A 20,974-nucleotide genomic window follows, 5' to 3' on the forward strand; every position below is an offset into this window, starting at 1 on the left:
TACCAGAACAAAAAGACTGTGCCCTTGAACTAAAAACTCTTGCAGCTGAACAAGAAAAGGAACTTGAGAAATTTGAAGAAGCTACATATGACAACTTAGAGGGAAAGGAAGGAGGAGCTATAATGCAGCAGAGGATTAAAGAAAGAAGCAAAAAACAAGATTTGGATTACAATCATAAATATGTAGACCTGGCAGGCCAGAGGCCTGTAAAGATGGACTTAAAGGGAAAGATAAATTTGACCAAAGTGGAAGCAGGAGTTTTTGGGACATTTGGTCTTAAAAGAAGTAAAAAACAAGATTTGGATTACAATTTTAAATATGGTGGCCTGGCAGGAAGAAGTATGGACCCTATGGGGACAGAGCTTCTCCGAGATCTGGCGTTTAACATAAAGGACTATCAAAAAAACCGGCAGAGAGGAAAGGAGAGAGATTTAAGGGCCTCGGATGTGAGATCACCAGGCTGATACCAGATGGATTGATGGACATTGGTTGGGGATTGAAACCGGGAAAAGTGGGGAGTGGGGTTTTGGGTATCCAAAGGCGGTATAAATATATTCTTTTTTGTAAATAATCTGTTTTGCTATTTTAGATTAAAATGGGGAAATCGTGAAATGGAATTGGGGTCGACTTTAGAAAAAGGTATTAAGAATAAGATTTGATGTATCAAGATTGAGATCTATGTCAAAATTGGTTAAATAAAAGGATTTAAATATAATAAGGTAAAATTTGGGGATAGGAACTTGTTGAACCAAAAATTGAATTGGAATACAAGAAGAGATGATGAGGGGAAGTCAAGGAAAAATGTTAATGAAAGATATATGTTTGCTTTTGGTTTTTTTTGTGTGTGTGTGTGTGTGTGTGTGTGTGTTTTGTTTCTTTTGTTTTTTTTAAATTCTTTTGAAAACTTCAATAAATATTTTATGAAAAAAAAACAAAAAACAGAAGTTCCTGGCATGCTCTGGTCCATGGGGTCACGAAGAGTCGGACATGACTAAACGACAACATGTTATGGGATACAATGCGCTCTTATAATATCTATGCTTACTTTTGAGATTAAAAATTGGTTACCATGTTATCTTCACTGCCGCTGTAGCTGCAGTTTAACACATCTACTACTTCTTAGACAAAAAAGAATATTTCCAATCAGTGTCTCCAATACAAGTAGTATTTATCAGCAAATGATTGGAATTTTAAAGTATTATATTTCTTTTGGAGCTCAACCAAAGCAGCAGTTCCCTCAAGGCATGGCTAAACACACAAATTCTGGAGGTTTTGGCAAAATTAAGCTCAATTTTACACAGATTACACTAAACACTTATTGATGCAGTTACCTTGGTATCCCACTCTCTGATATTTTCCAGTAGTTTTATAACAAGGCACTCCAAGTCCACTAGGGGAAATTGTTTCAGCTCTTTTGCCAAACTCAGTTTAAGCAGCAGCAACAGCAACATAAATATTTCTTTGTCCGTGTAACCTTCTGGGTACATGCTTATACAGAGCCGCAGAAACTTAAGGGGAGAAACGAGATGATAATAAAACTTCTTCTTTAAGCAATATTGAATCTAATCTCAGTTGTGTATTACAAGTGCAGACAGTGTTTATTCCTTTGATGTGAAACTTACTAGGTTTGTCTGTCCTTGAACCTATCAGGGATCAATTTCTGCTAACTACCAATAAGAAACAAACTGCTCATTGAAAGAACGTTCTTTTTTAAAAGCTTTAACAGTCAAGATCAACCAGCTACTAAGTTTAGCTGTCCAAGTGAATCATGACTATCACCAGCAATCACCACATATGCTTCTCTTATACAAGAGAACTTTCAAAAACAGGAAAAGGAGTGAGGGGTCTCTCTCACCTTGGACATATTGCAAAGGTTGGTGTCTATTAGATGAAAGATAGGAACCGAGTTTCCAAAGTTGTCTCCGCTTGGTTTTTTCTGTATAGTCTCATGCATTTCAGATCTAGCAAAAAAGGATTTCCCCCATTAAATTTATTACACTTTGGCAAAACGAACTACTATAAAAAGCTCTGCCTTGGCACATTTGTAGGACGTTATAGAACATAAAACTTAGAATGTTGTTTAATTTGAGTCTACATCTTGAGGTCTCAGGACCGAGGAAAATATGTATCAGGAGACAAAAAAAGATAATAAAAGTACAGCATGAAATACCTACTTAAATGCAAACCACAGAAACATACTAATCGGAACCCTACAGAAGTGGCAAATATTTCTATGGTTCCCTAATGAATCCATCGAAAAAACTGATATGATGCTAAACACTTACATTATATCATCCTCAGAAAAGTTAGGTTGAAAATCTTGCAGAGGAAACAATGCACTGAAAGGAACACCCATATTCAGTAGCACAGTTGCTATATCAAATATTGATGGAATCCACGGCCTTGGCTGGTCGTTGGTAGCTGAAGCTGCAGAGAGATAACACTTGGCTATTTATTCCCAAACCAGAGGAACAGAAAGCACAATAAGCGTACCAGTGCTAGTATATGGAGTTCCCTCAGACATGAGCTCTGCTTTAAGTAGTTTATGAAGACAGCGGAGGAGACTCAATAGCATTAAGTAATCAGCAGAATGCAACTTGAGCATGGTATGTTCTTTGGGACACTGTAGTTGTGTTTTCTACAGCAAAGGGTACTATTTTAATATTTTCCCACCACTCTTGTACATCTGTGCTACAAAAGCACAATCATCTTCAAAGCAGCAAATAAGCTGTCAGTGTGATTAACATGGGAAAGATGGCAGAAAATATATAAGCATATCAACACAGAAAAGATACAGAAATATTTATATTGTCTGTACCAGTCATGGTCTCATAATATACCATATTTTTCCGTGTATAAGACTAGATTTTTAAACCAAAAAATTAGGTCTAAAATTGGGGCTCGTCTTATACACGGGTAGTGCTGAGGGGTGTTCTCCTAATTTGGAGTCTCCCAAAATAGGGGGTGTCTTATACATAGGAAAATACGGTAGTTTTTTTATCTCAACTTATCAAGACAAACAAGACGTGATTTCCTTGTAAATGCACATCCTCATCCCCACATGAACTAATAGCTCTACTGCTACTTCAGTGGTAAATATTTTGTACCAGAAGAAGGGTATGTGAACAAGGCTTAGGGTGAGATCCTACAACTGACATTTGGTGGCTGAAGAGGCCTTATGTGGCAGTTTAGATGCTGCTTAATTGGTGAAGAGGAAGGCTCCCCAGCATGCCCGTAGAAATGCAGCCTGAAACAGGGTATTCCAAGGACAGCTGAGGATTTGCAGAATCCTAAGACCCCTCAATCCCAATACTCTCCCAAAAGCTATCCAAGCCCTAGAGCTGGCAAGCTAATTATTGCCCATCTACCACAACTGGAAGAAAAATTGCAGAAGAAAAATTAAGAAATGCAGGCCTTCCCACCATTCCCTGATTACAGTGAGCCAGAAGGGCTTAGGAAGTGGCTGAATCTTCATCACCAGATTGTTGTGCCTAACAAGGAACCTTGTGAGCCACATTAAACTAAAAATAATTCTATTAGATGGTAAAACAACCAAATTACATTTGAATGAATTATGTGAAAAGTGAGAAGACTGTTGCAGGACTTTGTGTCAATGTGTAAAAACTACAAGTTCTTCCCAATGTGTAAAAACTACAAGTTCTTCCTGAAGTTTAGTTTCAAATACTTACCAGTTTTAATTGTTAATGACATCAACATATCCAAAATCTTTCTTGACAATGAACTGTCTGGATGAATTGACATCATCTGTTTAATTGAAACAAAACTGAAGGTCATCTAAGACAATTAGAACTTTTGCATATTCAGTATTCTTGCATTGTGATGAAGAATTATTGAAATACAGTACAAATGCGATCTGATGTGCCAGAAATGTGAATCAGTCTTACTAGCTAAGAATAGTGTTGATCAATGCAAATAAGATTAACCATTGCTGCTCTAGTTTTGGTCTTTTAAATATTCTTCCAGTTTGCTATACAAGGGGGAAAGCGAAGGCAGCGCTCTTAAATCCTTGACTTCCAAACTGAAAGATATCCTGGGTATTTCCTGGGGACAAGTATTCAGGCCCATAAAGTTTATACATAATGAACTTAAGAAGTTAAGTGTAAGCTTGAGAAAAGGACAAGAGAGTGGGAGAGAATAATAGGCTAACTTCTTTAAAAGGAATGGATGGCAGAAAATACTTGCTCACAGAGTAAAGCTAAATGGAATCATTTGACAATTTTCAGATATACATTAGCTAAAGGTGCATTTGATAGTATATTACAAAATCAAACACTTCTAAGAAGAACTTATATACAATACAAGAACTGAAAGGTAATGGTGCTCTAGTGTCTGTCACTGGCTAGGAGATCATTGGGAGGCTGCATGTCCTCTTGCACAGGAAGGGTATGATAGCAATGGGAAGACCAGCCTGGCCACAGAATGAGCAGCTAACGGGAGCTTGCTTTACTTTCCCAGCCAAATAGAACTCTGTTCCAGCCACCCGTTTCTCTGTTCACCCGTTACAAAAGGAAAGGATGCTCTGGATTCTGCTACAAATTGGCTTATAATCAAAATGTGGGGCATAAATCTTTAAACAAAACTGCAATTCTGCCAGATCTGCAAGTGTTAAGAGAGCCATCCTAAAAAGACTCCAGTCAAACAGAATATTCTCCATCTTTACCTTCCTATTTAGCTCAAGTACCTCCAATCTATCTACTGTGAAGGCTCAGGAAGTTCAAATCGCAAAACTTTCTTTTGCAAAAAGAGTTAAGGTTTGGCTCTTTTAGGGATGTCTGAAGTCAATCATATACAGTGGTACCTTGGGTTAAGAACTTAATTCGTTCTGGAGGTCTGTTCTTAACCTGAAACTGTGCTTAACCTGAAGCACCACTTTAGCTAATGGGGCCTCCTGCTGCCACCGCGCTGCTGGAGCATGATTTCTGTTCTCATCCTAAGCAAAATTCTTAACCTGAGGTACTATTTCTGGGTTAGCGGAGTCTGTAACCTGAAGCGTATGTAACCTGAAGCATATGTAACCTGAAGCGTATGTAACCTGAGGTACCACTGTAATAGTCTATTTCATCCCATGTCTTCCCTTGTGTAAACTATTTTGGTATGTCAGTAAAGATACAATAGGCTTTCAAATCTGATCCCCTTTCCTGAGGAGAATACAGCTTTGGTGTACAGAGTCAAACCTCGGCTCCCAAATGCCTCCATTTTGGAACATTTCGGCTCCCGAACGCCAAAAAGCCAGAAGTAAATGCTCCAGTTTTTGAACGTTTCTCGGAAGCTGAACATCTGACGCAGCTTCTGCTTGAGTGCAGGAAGCTCCTCCAACCAATCGGAAGCCGCACCTCAGCTGTCAAACATTTCTGAAGCCGAATGGGCTTCCAGAATGGATTAGGTTTGACAACTCATGAAACAGTGCCAGTATGGAGAGAAATAATAGCCTGGAGGTTGCTGGCAGTGCAGAGAGAAGAGGTAAGCAAGTGATCAACATGAAATGCAAGGCATTTCACATTTCTGACATTAAGTGGCTAGTTTAAAAGTGTGCTCATACTTCTTAAATTAGATAGGAGTTAATACAGAATGAATTGTAACTGAAAAATTATTTTATATGCCAGCTCTTTAATTCTCAGGATTTACCAACAGCTCATGCTCCAAGAACCAGGGAGTGTGTGCATGCAGAACATGAGCAATCTAGAAAGCTAAACTGTAAGGTATAAACTAACTGAAGTTCAGTCTAATAAGGCTTCCGGATTCATGATATCCAATGCAACATTAAATAAGATGCATCTTACCCGAAACATCCATTTTAAAATGGGAACAGGACATGGAGAACTGTAGTAAGCTGACAGAAGCAAGCCTTCAGAGATTACAAAAAGCTGCTGTGTTATTCCAGATCTGCAGAAAGAACCATCAAGAATCACTTTCATGTTTTCAAAGTTAACCTGTGTATTAAATCTCAGATTTAAAGAACCACACCTGAAACTGAGGGTGGGATTCACCTAATCAGCCCCTCCAGTGGCAGCCCTGCACAAGGATTTCTGCTTGTTCAGTGGTGCTTCTCCCTCCTTCCCCACAAATTGGTTCAGAGGGGTCAGGAGAAACCCACCCCCAACAGCATTTGGGGGAGAAAAGGATTGTTCCATCTGGCAAACTGCAATGCTTGCACAGACTGAACCACAAGAGGACAACGTTGAATTCTACCCAATAACAGAGGCTTTAACAGGAGAATTGCAGCCTCAATTGAGAGACTCATAGGAAATTATTGCACAAGCATATGATGGCCAACTAACAGATTGCTAACAGATTGACATATGATGCAGGTGATGCTTAAGCCAAATCAGATGCAAGAATAACTAGGCTTGTTGAAAAGTGGTACACAATATTTTTCATGACTAAAAGGTAAACATATATATATATGAAAGAAAATATATATACATATAAAACATAGCGATTTCAAACATTAAAATACAGGGCTTTCACAAACGCTTAGACCTCCTTCCCTCCCTCCATAGGTTCCATTTTAAAAATTTGATTTACTGCATCTTTACTCTTATCTAACTATTATATAACCATATTTACCATTAAAACAATTCCACATTACAGTACAAGTGTCTTTACATCCCTGCCAAAGATTTTAACTGTTTACAGTGGTCTTTTAAGTAAATTACAAACTGATCACTTAAAACAGGCACTACAAGGTTGACTGACACATTTCAATAAACACAACCTCTAATTCCGAAACTTGTCTAATTTGCAGAGATTAATAAGGGTAGCAAGCATACATTAGGGACAGAAGACTCTTTGATTTTGGCAAACTACCAACTAGCATGCATAGCTATCCATACAAATGATATTTTGCTAGTATGCTACTTTAAGAAAATGGACATTACTAAAAACCATCCTTACCCGAGAATATATTTTTCAATGGGATTTTGAGGATGAAACCCAGAATTCCTCAAATCAAGGTTAAGATGACTGAAGATTTTCCCAGTATGTACTACATGAAATATATTTTCTCCTGGGTGCTGGTCAGGAATAGCATCACTGATTAATGCAAATCTTTCTAAAAATTCTCTGTAACACAAAATTACATCTGTAATGTATAATCCTTAAAGTCTGTTTAATAAACAGTTATCCCACACATTTATCCACTTAGAGCAAGAGCAGCCAACATCATGTCCAAAAGATACTGTTAGATTCCAACTCCCATCAGAGCCAGCCAGCATAGCCAATGGTCAGACATGATGGGATTTGCAATACACGGGCCCCCTATCCTTGACCTAAGTCATGGTTAAGTGATTGGGGGGGGGGGACATGGAAAGTCCTGGACATGATCCCACTCCCCTCTCCTCCACTGCGCAGGAGAGTGCAAAGTCCATTTTTACTTTAGAATAATCCACAGTTCTAGGTTACTTCTGAACTCATTGAACTGGGATTTGTTCTAACCAAAGTTAGATAAACCAGGATATGATATGAGATTTGATTTGTTTTAAACAAACCACTATCTCTTAAAGTCTTTATCAAATGCAGAACTATGGTTTGAACTAAAGTGAAAGTTTTCACTCATCATCTCAAACACAGAGGAGGAGGGGGGGAGCACAAGAGCCAGAGATTTGCTCTGATGGTTCCTGATAACCATCCTGAAACATGATTTATGACAGTAAATCATCTGAACCAGGCCATGGCCTAACACTACAACTGGCAATCATGTATAGAGGATATAAATGATGAATAAGAGTGGACCCTAGAGAGAAATTAAAGAAAATTTTTGGAAAGCCAGTAGAAGGGTAGATTACAGTGGTCAATGAGACAAACAGTATTTCATTGAGTATAATCACAAGAAAAGGATTAATTAGAAGACCTGTGTTCTGCAGACAGTTCACCATCATCAGAGTCTTCTTCATGTTGACAATTTATTGGAACTTCCCATTTGACTTGCTGTAACTGCTTCTCTAGTTCATCTATCCTGTAATGCAGAGAAGGATGTTTAAAAAGAACCTTGGCCTCTGATTATAACAGCACATCTTAGAGCAAGTTTAAATATTGGCATGTTTCCTCTCTTATAAACAGGCACCTGGTATTTCTGTTTGTTACTGGAGTTAGAAAAAGCAACATAGAGCAGATTGCTAAAATTCATTGACATGTCCTTTTTTCTATTAAAATGTTATTTCATAAGGAATCAATAGATTCATATGTATTCTTTGTACAAACTCTGCAGTAAGCCAGTGTTTCCTATAGGAAACAGCAAATTTAGGCTGTCTGTCTAGGTTTTAAAGGTCAGGACAGTCAATAGGATCTCTACTACAATGACATGGAAGAGAGAATGGTGGATGAAAATAGAAGATGGCATGTGAGGAACTAACTTCAAATATTCCCGCTTTTTAAGGCTGATAAGATTTGAAGAAGCCTAGTAACCACTAGAAACCCTGTAACATTAAGCAGGCTTCTAGAACAAGTGTTTTCATGGCTTTCATCAAATTATGTATTGATGCATTGAAAACCATCTCATATTTTAAATTCAACAAGTTCAAAATGAAGACAACTACAAAAAAAGACTATAACTTAACGTAGAAATGGGGACCCTTGCAGACAGGAAGATACTTATCCATTAGTATCTGATGGATTAGAAGATGATTTTCATAGTGCAAAACTGAACAATGCTAATTTTATTTAACTTCAACTCTTTTCTCATGCCATATATGGGGGAAAATAGCCTGCTACTAAGTGAAAGGTGAGTATATTCATTGCAGGCAATACCAACAAGGGTGTCGTATCATTCTTCAACATAATGTTTATAGAGGGTGATCCTAAATTGCATTACTAGGGATAGGAGACACACAGGCATACATACCTTCTGAATGCTTCCTTCTCCTTCAAGATATCCTCCAGGTGATTCATGTAATGGACATTTTTAACAGAAGGTGTGAAAAGCTGAAACAAAGAGTGAAAATTAAAAATACAAGTATTTTTGTTCCATTAGCTACCATTACTTTGCATGTTCTCAATCACCATTTAGATTAAGGAAAATTTTGAAACTAGGAAAAATACAAAGAGTATGTAAGTTGTACATCCTCTATTGCAAAGACCACACTGCTTCTTTTTAGCTAGGAAACCACCACAGGTTCCCAAAATGTATAGGTGCAATAAAACAGATAGGTGCCATCTTCACATGGGCAATACAAACTCTCTCAAGTAATATAGATTTTCTGGAAGATTTTGAATTGGCAATTTTCCTGGGATATTTTCTATTTCCTGAAAATTGATGGAGATCTGAGCTAATTTGACTTACTTACTTTTTTTCAGAAATGTCCACTTAACTCAGCCATCTGTCTGTGGCTCTGATTAGGAGCTAAGGTACCAAAACACATGAACCGAGCCTGGATGCAGACTTGAGAAAATATAACATAGCCTTTCTGTTTGTAAAGAGGAAGGGCATACACTCAGGTAGCAGAAACAGCAGCTGTGACTTCTCAACATGTCATAATACCTATTTAACAAGGTTTCTGCATGACTGCTATATTCCTGTGAGTACCCATCCTAACTATACACACCAACACCACTGTAGTTATCAAGGTAAGAGTAGCCCCTTGGAACAGTACTCCTTCTGAAACTGAAACATTAAACCAGAATGAGCTTGTGTTTACTTGTGTCACTTCTGACAATAACTCTGGAAAACTGCCCAGGACTTTTCCCACCCGTGCTATAAAATACCAGTCTTCAAGAGAAATTCACATTTGACACAGCTAGAACAGCCCAGTTCAGTTACCCCAGACCATGGTTCTCCAACCTGAGAACAAGACTTGTGCCTGCAGGCTCACTTCTTGCCTCTCTCCTCTTGGGTTTCATAGCCTGGTTTATAAGAGTTTAGATCAGTTTCCCCAGCTGGAAGCAACAGGAATTTGAGGGTTTTTTGTTTTTGTTTTTTTAAAAAACAAGAATAAAAGTGCTGAAGCCCAGTGCACAAGGAGAAATATGGAGTAAGCACAGAAGCACATGATACAGCATGGCTTATTAGCCTCAGATAATTACATCTGAACCATTCAAATGATTTCCTAAACTAAGATGAGCTTTTTAACCACTTACAGGAATCTTCTGTGATGGACTCATGGTGTCTGTTTTACCACTTTCGTCATTTCTCTGTTCTGGGTTTTCTGCAGATGGTCTGGCACTCTGGGCCAGTATTTGGTCAAGTGGCAAGAGAATCTCTTCATCACTGCTGTCCATATTGCTGTCAGAGGTCTCAATATCACTATCACAAAAGTGACTTGGTTTTCTGTTCAAAATACATGCCCTTGGGTTGGAACCTTCATTTAAATCAGATGAAGAGCTAGAGATGGTGCCAAGATCCAAATCTTCTGATGACAGAACATTATCCCCCAATAATACAGGTTGCTCAGAATTATTTTCTGAAGGTAAAGTAGAAGTGAGAGGCGGATGAACTGTCATTTTCAGTGCTTCACTTGAACTATTATGCCGAATGTGTGATTCAGATTCTGTTGACTGTTTGGAAAATATTTTTTCTTGACATTTAATGGATTTATAGTCTATTTTTTTAAACAAAGGAAGCACCTTTTCTAAACAAAATTTTGGGAATGTCTGTAACTGACTCTCTTTGGCATCTGTAATTTGGATTTGGCAATCTTTATTTGTTGTATCCATACTATTATATCCATTTTCTTCAGTATCAATATATTCTATTGAAAGAGGCAAATTACTGTCAGGTGGAGTCATAACCTCTACCTGCAAGTCAACATGAGGAGACATTCTGTTTTTTGAGCAGTCAGAATTATGTTTTTCCAGTGAACTACTAAAATTGTGTTTTTCAAACCTCTGTATATTGGACTTCTTTGATTTTTTCAAATCTGTTTCTAAAGATTTCCTTTTTCGTTTTCTGGAATATTCTTTATGTTTTGATATTCCCAACAAAGGTATTGAGTCAGGGTGTACTGATGGGCAAGTCTGGCTTTTTCTCATGTTAATCATTTCATCAGAGTCCCATCCTGAAGGAAATTCTGCTTCTGAAGCTTGCATTGAAGAGGATTCAGCTGTGAAATGAAAATGAACTGAAATTATTATATAATGCAAGGCCTCTAAAATAGTGGTACATCATTGAAAAAGTTCTGTTTGATTAGAATGTCAATGTAACAGAATGTGCCACGGGATGACAGTGGTACCTCGGAAGTCGAATGGAATCCATTCTGGAAGTCTGTTCAACTTCCAAAGCATTCAGAAACACCAAAAAGGACGTTCGGGTTCCAAAGAACATTCACAAACTGAACACTCACTTCCAGGTTTGTGGCATTCAGGAACCAAAACTTTATAGACTCACAAGGCCCTTCAGGATCAAAGGTATGAGTATTAATCTAGACTGCCAACTGGGCCCATGATGTCGGTGGGTACTGTTGACCAGAATTGTTTGTTGGCCTTGTCCAACAACATCTGGAGGGCATCACCACATTGTCTACTCTTGATTTAGAACATCTTAAGAAAATAAAGAGCTCTTCAAGCTGTAGTCCTGTGCACACCTACCTAACAGCAAGCTCCACTGAACATAATGGAACTTACTTTCATGTAAATATGCACTGGATTACTGTATGTAAATTAGTTACAACTGGAGCCATCAATAGGGGAGATACTGCAGTGCAGTAAGCTACTTGTTCCAATTCTTCTACATCATTAGCTGCTATGTTCATACCTGAGGAGGATTCCCGTGAAGTAGAGTCTGATCTTTTTGTTAAGAGACCTCTGGTATCCTACAAATAAGCAGAGACAAAAAAGATTTGACAATGCCTTAAACGGTATTACTGCTTTATGGGCACAGCAAACAACTCAACTCTTAAGAGCCACCACGACTATTTATTTGGGACAGTGAAAATTTTCATTTGCAGTCATGGGACCCTAAAGTATATTCCACATATTTTTCTTTTAGAACGCGTAAATGAAGCCAAAAATGACACGCATAGGTCACCTGAAATCTTACATGGCCTTTTATATTGCTGAACTACAACTCCCATCATATCTAGCAAGCATGGCCAAGGATGATGGGAGCTGTAGTTTAGCAACAGCTGGCGGGCCAATGGTTCCTCACATCTGATGAAGGCAGGAGCTATAGATGGATCTCTAGTACTTACTTTTCAGCTATAACTACTATTGCTTGCCTTTGCATGCTCTTACTTTTAGGCAGCCCAAGCAAACACACTGATAACTGAGGATCGGTTTCAGAGCTCACTCCATTATTTCATACTCCTCAAACTACTGCTTGTATTGTGGAATCAAAAAAGCCCGATATCTGCTTCTAGTGATAGTTGTGAGAAGGTATTGAGCTTGATTCCACACATGGACCTGAAGGAAATGTGCAAGACTGCTGAACAGCAGAAGACTCAAATACGAAAAAATGGCCACATTTTTTAAAATGAAAAGCCTAAACTTGAAATAGATTTCTTTTGCCTTTGTGCTAAAAATGAACGCTGATATGTGGCCCTGCAAATAACTACCTGGCAGTAATCATACACCATGCTCTTTGTTTCCCTCTCATGTGGCCAGGGCTCTCTCATATGCCTATGTGATTCCAGTAAATAGGATGTAGGCACACACATGATCCTCATAGAACTGGCTTCTTTAATGCAAGACAATACTATGGGGTTCATACATCTCTTCATCCCCCAGAGCAGGAAGGATGTGGCTAACCACTTAAATGGCAGAGATATGGCAAATGCTTCATGATTATGGCTGCATATAAACACAACCGTTTTCTTTATAACTTTTATATAGATATCTTAGCTCTAAAACCTCAGAAGAAAAAGCTGTTTTGTCCACCTTGGCTACGATTTCTATGAACAAAGCACACACATGAAGTGGAAAGTGAATTTTCCAAGTCACGAGGAACTCTCTCAAATATTTTAACTTATCATTAATAATGGATTCATTGATATAGACTTCAACCTGGATGTTGACACAGGAAAGGGAAATTGCATATTCAGGGTCCTTCCACGGGAGGGTGTTCTCACAAACAGGGTATTCAGATCAATTTTTTCCTGTGTGTGCCACTGACATACAAAGTGTACATGTACACACACATTTTCCCTTTTAAAAATCCCCCAGGAAAAACCCAAGAGCAAATGTTACCAGCATGTGTCACAGTAGACAAAATTGGAAGTATTGGTGGGGGAGTTCTTTGCTCACAAGAGGGGGCTTGATACTGTAGCACAAATATATTCATTTCCACCATACTCTGTTTCATGCATTCTACTGCTTTTAATCTCCTATAGATCATCCAACCCAGAAACATTTTGAACACTAAAACCAGCTGGTTAAGGGGCCTCCTTGCAGGGCACCTCCCAAACAGGCTGCCACCACCCCAACCTGGCTACAGCCACCATCATTCTTTCAGCTGCCCAGTAAGGTCTCTGTGAGCCACATCCTGTCATCCTACTCCATCTCCTTCCTCACATTGCTTAGCAACCATTGCCAACTTTTGACCCTGTTTATGTCCTCTTGGGGGGCGCGCGCACACGCACACACACACTTCATTGCTTTGCTATTTATTACCCCCTTTAACATACCTGGTTAGAAAAGCTAACTTCCAAGGATTTCTTTACGGAGTCAACAGGTTGTTGCTTAGATAGCATCTTTTTCTCCTTCACTTGTCTCTCCCTGCAAACAACTTCCGACAACAACTGGGATGAAGAACTAATTGGGCTAAACTGTGGTATCTTCAAACAACCCATTTTTTGATAGTATGTGTGGTTATCCTTTTTCAAACTGTCATTTTCTGCTGTTGAAGCCCATTTAGTCAAGCCTGAACCAGCTGTGTCTAGTTCCATGTAATCCATATTACATTCTCTACTATTTTCTACTAATGGTGTCCTTGTTCGAATAGGAGATATTTCATTCTTTTCAAGGTTTTTTGTGCATATATTATCTTTTAATATGAAAGAACAGTCTGAGGATCCATCTGTTGTGAAGAGTTGCCGAGCAACAGCTTTGGGATGCAAAACCTTTGATGTCATAAAAATTCCATTATCTGGACAGTCCTTTTTCTCAGATTTAGCACCTCTGAGAAAGGCCTCAATTATAGGACTCTGATTGGGTGGTGGAATTGGCAACTTCTTCCTTCTCTTCTGTTTTGGAGATAATATGCTTTTTCTAAGATGCTCCGTATGTGAGACTGAAAGCCCAGCTTTCCCATTTCTTTTTTCTGAAAAACATTAAGAGTTCTGTCTTCATCAACAAATACTGAACAAAGCAGAAAGTTAGTACAGTCAAACCTCAGTTGTTGAACGTAATCTGTTTCAGAAGCCCATTCAGTTTCCGAAATATTCAACAACTGAGGCGCGGCTTCCAATTGGCTGCAAGAGCTTCCTACACTCAAGTGGAAGGCATGTCGGACGTTCGGCTTCTGGAAAACATTTGAAAACCGGAGCATTTACTTCCAAGTTTTCGGCGTTCAGGAGCCGAAACGTTCCAAAACGGAGCTGTTCAGGAATCAAGGTTTGACTCTAATAAAAAAATACCAGAATCTCAAAACTGCTTCACACAGCACATTAAACCAGGCTTCCTCAAACTCGGCCCTCCAGATGTTTTTTTGAGACTACAATCCCATCATCCCTGACCACTGGTTCTGCTAGCTAGGGATCATGGGAGTTGTAGGCGAAAAACATCTGGAGGGCCGAGTTTGAAGAACCCTGCATTAAACCATGGTTTATTTTAAACTATGAGCACAGTGCTATTGCATGCTGCTCAAAAGTTCCAAAGTCGCTCCTGCTGTTGCCACGTTGGGAAGAAAACAAACTAGAGCTGGCTTCACATTATGTCCAAACCAAGGCTTGTGGCTAGCTTGACCCCCCCCCACATGATGTCATTGAGAAGCAAAGAATAAACCTGAAGAGATCCTACCAGACAGCATAGATCAACTTCTCCGCCCTAGAACCCTCCAAATGTTTTAGACTCCAGTTCCCATCAGCCCCAGCCAGCATGGCAAATGATCAAGGATGAAGGGAACTGTGGTCCAAAAACATCTGGAAGAAACCACAATGGGGATGACTGGTTTAGGTCAAACTTTTAAAAATAAAACTCAAGTTTCCAACCATTAAAAACAAATTGTTAAATAAACATTAATAAATAGCAATCAAGATTGGTAACACCATAATCATCCTCATCCAAATACTGCAGTGGCTCTCATAGTAATCTTGACCTAAACAATCAAATCACTCCAAAAATCTGTTGGATTTTTGAAAAGTAAAGACACTTTAAATGCAATTCAAATGTCTGGTAGTTCATTTTCATGTTTAGTAAGCTTCACATTGGTTACACTTCCTGATGTGAACAAGATTATAGACATGCCCAGTGCTTAGAAGCCTGCTGCCCATCAACACAAGGCTGTGAAACTACTGCCAGCGATTAACCAAGGTATCCAAATCAAGAGAATGCATGGCATGATCTCATTCCCAGTACTGTGGGAGACTTGTCACCAGCTATGAAATTTGCCCCTTCTTCTGCCTGGTAAAAAGGGAGCCTGGTAGAATGTGATGCATGAGCAGTTGCTTCCAGACATGCAGTAAATCAGAACTGTGCAATTTTCACCTATACAGGAATTCATGCTTTTCACAGTAAAGAGTAATGTGTGATGAGCTCCACAGCTCAATACTGTACTAGGCATTTTATAAACAGAAAGATTTGCTTACCTTGATTTAGAGATGGTTTGAAGTAGTCAAGAATAGAGCAGTTCCTATAAGAGAAAAAACAAGTTCATGAAAATACTACCTATACAAACATACTGCTTAACTTGTATATCAAATGAGAGGTCAAGTCAAAAGGATAGATTCTAAATATGTCTGGGCAGATAGCATTTTGTATTGACAATCTGGTGTCATGCAGTGGCAAGCCTTTTTGGCAAATGTGTCATAACTTGTGGAATATATGAGATAGTGGAACCACAATCAGACTATTGAAACCACAGCTTCTGTTCACATTCACAGAACCACTCCTACTTATGTCACAAACTGAACATCCACAATGGGATCAGATACCCCCCCACACAAAGAAAGTTCATTGCATCCCACCTTCAATGCATAGTGATGTGGATACAGAACAGGGCCTCTGCATCCACACCTGCAGAGTCTAGCCTAGTATTTCTCAGACTTCCAGTAATGGAGGTACACTTTACTATTACACCTGAAAAACAATGCACAAGTAATAACTTGTAAGAGGTTTGTAAGAGTAAGAATAATTTGTAAGAGGTTTGTAAGAGTAAGAAAAGTACATTGCATGCTGTGTGTGTGTGTGTGTGTGTGTGTGTGTGTAGGAGGCAAGCCTAGAGTGTGCATCAAAGCAGAATTAGCTTACATTTATAGGAGGCTGCTCTGTGTTTTTGCATAGTTCACTCTCCTGGCCTTGGTTCCTTCCTGTCAGCCTCCTCCATGCTCTGACCTTGGTTACTTTCTAGCAGCTTCATTCCAGAGCCATGTAATCTGTAGTTTGTCTGAATGTCAGGAATTGACTGATTGAGCCAAACACACACAATACAGAGATGTGGCATAATTACCCAGCCCGGCAAGAAGGCCTGAACAGTGAATCAGGCAAATGGAAGCCTCATCCATAGGCAGATACTTTGAACCCAAAGTCCGATTAATTATCTTTACTTTTTCTTGTGGTACAGTTGCAATTCTGTTTGGCATATTCTTTGGGAATTGTCTCAATGCTTTCAAGATAGTCAAATCAGTTATTGCACACACACTGTACTTTTACTTAGCTCCAGAAGTTACATTTGTTTTCGAACACCACATCTTCACTTAAGACCCACAGATTGTCACTGCAGCTAAGAACCCGAGCTCCTTTTTTCTTTTCAGTGCCCTAAGCATTCAGAACTAAGCATGACTTGCTAGTAATTATTAGAATTTTGAATCTGCTTTTGCCTTGTGGCACTTTTTTGGGGCTCAGCACTCAGATTAAAGCAAGTTATGTGGGTTGAATCCTAGCAAAATTAGCAATTTTTAAGTTTGCACTAGAAAATTTCCTGGTGTCTGGGAGAGTGATCTAATTTAGCATATATTTAGTGCAAACAGTGAAAACTATGAACTAAATCTGTATTTGCTTCCATATCCTGCAAGTGTATAAAGTGTTATTGATTGATTGATTGATTGATTGATTGTTAAATTTATATACCGTCCTTTATCAAAAGATCCCAGGGCAGTGTACAGCATTACAAACACATTTTACAGAGCATCAAAAATAAAAACATAATAAAAAGCATAATAACAGGCAGCATAAAAATAATAATATTGCTAATTTAATCCACCTTTATCAATAGTAAGAATGGAACCTTTAAATCATACTTCTCAAAAAAAAATTCTAACCAACATTAATTCTGGCAGAATTCCCATGTCTTATGAGTGTCAAGAAACTCAAAAAAAAACTCACCAACTTCATTCTGACTGCCTTTGATAATCTGATGGTTTAGAATTCATAGTTTTAGATTCAGCTTTCAGTTTTAGATTCAGCTCTTTGCAGCAGTCAACCTCTAAGTGCAAGATTAGTTTCACTTTCCAGGAAGGGAGTGTTATGCCTATGTAAAGAAGACCACTCCTCCTCAATAGCCTTTACCTCATTTGATAAGGACCTCCCTCCTTCCTGATGCAGCCAGCCAGCTGCTCTGGGAAACTCAAAATCTACACTCTTAACTAGAGTTTCCCAGTAATAAAAATCACATTGTCTACATTGTTTTTCCTCTTTCAAGCAGCGTTCAAAATTAGTCAGGTACCAGTCACATTTCACAACAGGCAACGGCTGTTTGTGAGGCAGTAGAGATGTCTAGAAACCAGGTTTGACACCTAACATCTCCATCTGTCAGCCTGGCGTGGCTGCAATGCGGGGCAGCACAGCACCAAGAGACAAACATCTGCCTGTCACACAGCTGGAAAGGCACATAAGGTATAAATTATTTATGTCATTGTTAATTAATCTTAGGCTAGCAATGCTACAGTACATTCAGTACAAAACCAGGTGTGATATTTCAGATGGAAGAGGGGAAGTCAAAACCGATTTTAGATTTACAGTGGTACCTCGGGTTAAGAACTTAATTCATTCCGGAGGTCCGTTCTTAACCTGAAACTGTTCTTAACCTGAGGTACCACTTTAGCTAATGGGGCCTCCCGCTGCTGCTGCCGCCACGCCGCTGCCGTGGAATTTCTGTTCTCATCCTGAAGCAAAGTTCTTAACCCAAGGTACTATTTGTGTTAGTAGAATCTGTAACCTGAAGCGTCTGTAACCCGAGGTACCACTGTATAGCAAACAAAGTTCATATGTCCATGCTTGAATAAATTCAAGATTAAAAACTGTTAAAGGGGGGGGGGGGCAAGCAGTGTATTCCAAGAATATTTGTTGTGGTTATCACATAATAACCACAGCAACGTTAGCAGCCCAGGTTAAAACATCTGGGCCCTCAGAAGGCTATGGGCCTCCTCATATACCAGTAACCTCTTCTTGACCGGCCTGTACTGTATGAAAAGTACTTTCTTTTATCTGTCCATTCAGCTGCATTGGTATTATGCGCGAGTCCAGTATTACGTGAGAGAAACTTCCCTCTATCCCTCTTTCTTCACACCATACTTAATTCTATAAACATTCTTCAGCTTTTTGAAAAAAGCCCATGCAAAATAATGTGCTTGATTTCCATAATTATCAAACAATTTCATAGGTTTTGAAGAGAAATTATCTTGTGGACTGTTAGAAGATTAATTGTTTGTGCGCTCTCTCTCTCATATAATAGAGCTCAGGATCACACAGTGAAAGTGCACAAACCGTAGCTGGGCAAGACATAACAAAAAATCCAAAATCCACATTAGGACAGTACCGAATCAGTGAAGGTGATTTGTGCATCTTAAAACAGATCAGGAAAGAGTGTACTTTACACAATGCATAATTATGGAATCTTTTTCTCTAAGAACTGCCTATCTTGGATGACTTTCTAAAAGATGCATGGAATTCTATTAAGTATTGCAGTCAACAGCTACTAAGCAACAAAAGTTAGTAACACACTTCTAATAAAGAGTACAAGGGCTTAAGAACACACAGTAAAGCGGTCACCCTTATAGGGCCATGCTTGCAAGTGCACAAAAATATCTGTCTGGCCCCTTGTTAACATACAATTTGCCTTAGAATATTTCACTAAGTTCCACCTGGTTTGTTTCTATCTGTCACTATACTCATCCTTAAAATGCTGTGACTTGAGTGACAGGAGCTGTAGAATTTAAGAATGACTCTGATCCCAAAGGATAGCTGTGGATCTGTGTGCACATTCAGTATGAGCTGGGAAGAGGGATCCTGAGGCGGTAGATGAGTTGCACCTCTTCAGATTACAGATAGGAAATGTTGTTTTTAATGCTTTCCCACGGGGAGTGGTGCCATTCTCCAATCAGCTACCAGAAAGAAAGGTCCCCTGGAGCTTTGCCTGTGGTGACAGCAGCACCTGCTCCTCCTCCCCAGCCCAGGTAAACAAACAGCAGTTCAAAAGAGCAGCTCCCTCCATTCCTTAGTCTGCCCTCTCCCTCTGGGCAGAGAGGAGTGGGAATCAGACCCAGAACCTAGAGTGAGTAGGCAGCAAAGTAGAAGTGGCTGCCCCCACCCCGAAAATCATGTGGCTAATTGACAATGGCAAGGCACTTGCCTACCTGCCTTCTCTCTTTTGGCAACCTAGCAATGAGAAACAGTGTCCGAAATTAGCCAGGCACGTTTTATGACTGGCGCGGGTCCAATTGAAACCCTGTGGAGATCTCTGGATTGCCAGGTTGGTGACTGACATCTCCATCTGTCTGGCCCCTCCTGCTTTCTTAAGCAGGTAAGCAGATGACCTTATTTACTGCATTTATAAACCACGTTTTTCTCCAAGGAGTATATGGTTCACCTCCCCATCTCAGTTAATCCCTACAACGACCATGTGAGGTAGGTTAAGAGGTTGTGACTGGCCCAAGATCATCCAGTGAGCTTCATGAATGAGTGGGGATTTGAGCCCTGATCTCCCAGGTCCTGGTCTGACACCACTACAGTACACTGACTTCCTAGAGTACTTCTACTATGGGGCAGCTATATAAATTAAGTAGGCAAATAATTCTGGGGAAAGCAAAATGTCACTTAGAGAGGGATCTGAAATGTTTTCTTTGAAACTTAAATTTGTTTTATTCTGGGTTGTGTCAATTGATGTTTTAATGTGTTGTAAACCACTTTGATGTTTTTCTTTAATATATCAAGTGGTATAGAAATGAAATGAAAAATAATTAAAACAATAAGGCCATAGCTGTCAACGTTTCCCTTTTTTTAAGGGAAATTCCCTTATTCCAAATAGGATTCCTCGCAAGAAAAGGGAAAAGTTGACAGCTATGAATAAGACTCATTGTTTAAAAAAGATTGGCACCTAGACATTCTGTTGTGGCAGTCATAACCTAGGTTTAAGATGCCATTTAGCGATTAGCTTATATATCTGAGTTTATGACACCAAGAGGAATCTTAATCGCTCTATCGCTCACACAGAATAAGCAGACTGTGGCTGGACTATGATGCTTTCTGTCCTGGCACCTGAGGAGGTGACTGCAAAGAGCAGCCTCAGCTCACTTTCTTGCCCTTCCCAAAGCAGAATGGTGGGGGAGTGATAGGGAGGATTAATTAATCAAGTTAAGGCAGCCCCCCTCAGCAAGAACCCAAGCAAGTAGGAGACGACATAAAACAATTGGGAATCCTGACTGTCGCTTCCCCAAGAGGAGGAGGGCAAGTGAGGAGCTCTAGCAAGGCGCCGTCCTGCTTCTGTTCTCTCCGGGCCAGGAAAGTGCAACAACCCACCACCACCACCACGGAATGACATACTGTGAAGGGCCCCCTCGCCAAAATAACATGGCTCCACCCTGCTGCCCCTCAAAAAGAAAAGTCCTTACAAGTAAAAATCTAGCGCCTCAGGGTGCGAAGGTTCTAGCCCAGC

The 20,974-nt window shown here is 39.5% G+C and overlaps 1 protein-coding gene across 4 annotated transcripts in view; it reads right to left on the reverse strand.

Annotated features, from left to right (window-relative positions):
* SLF2 (SMC5-SMC6 complex localization factor 2) overlaps positions 1-20,974 on the reverse strand; it is a 38,003-nt gene that overhangs the window by 12,090 nt on the left and 4,939 nt on the right. For 3 of the 4 annotated variants that reach the window (XM_083615067.1, XM_083615068.1, XM_083615066.1), the window contains exons 2-13: positions 15,693-15,736; positions 13,572-14,206; positions 11,705-11,762; positions 10,093-11,054; positions 8,861-8,940; positions 7,871-7,975; positions 6,916-7,083; positions 5,802-5,904; positions 3,690-3,765; positions 2,286-2,427; positions 1,856-1,961; positions 1,332-1,508 (exon numbers count right to left, since the gene is read on the reverse strand). In XM_083615067.1, coding sequence (XP_083471193.1) covers positions 1,332-1,508; positions 1,856-1,961; positions 2,286-2,427; positions 3,690-3,765; positions 5,802-5,904; positions 6,916-7,083; positions 7,871-7,975; positions 8,861-8,940; positions 10,093-11,054; positions 11,705-11,762; positions 13,572-14,018 — 2,424 coding nt within the window. In that variant the 5' untranslated portion in view covers positions 14,019-14,206; positions 15,693-15,736. Of the gene's footprint in view, positions 1-1,331; positions 1,509-1,855; positions 1,962-2,285; positions 2,428-3,689; positions 3,766-5,801; positions 5,905-6,915; positions 7,084-7,870; positions 7,976-8,860; positions 8,941-10,092; positions 11,055-11,704; positions 11,763-13,571; positions 14,207-15,692; positions 15,737-17,427; positions 17,591-20,974 lie in introns of those variants that run through there. The other variant, XM_083615069.1, reaches the window with a different exon arrangement.

This window comes from Podarcis filfolensis, assembly GCF_964270895.1.
Source record: "Podarcis filfolensis genome assembly, chromosome: 5".
Lineage (NCBI taxonomy): Eukaryota > Metazoa > Chordata > Lepidosauria > Squamata > Lacertidae > Podarcis > Podarcis filfolensis.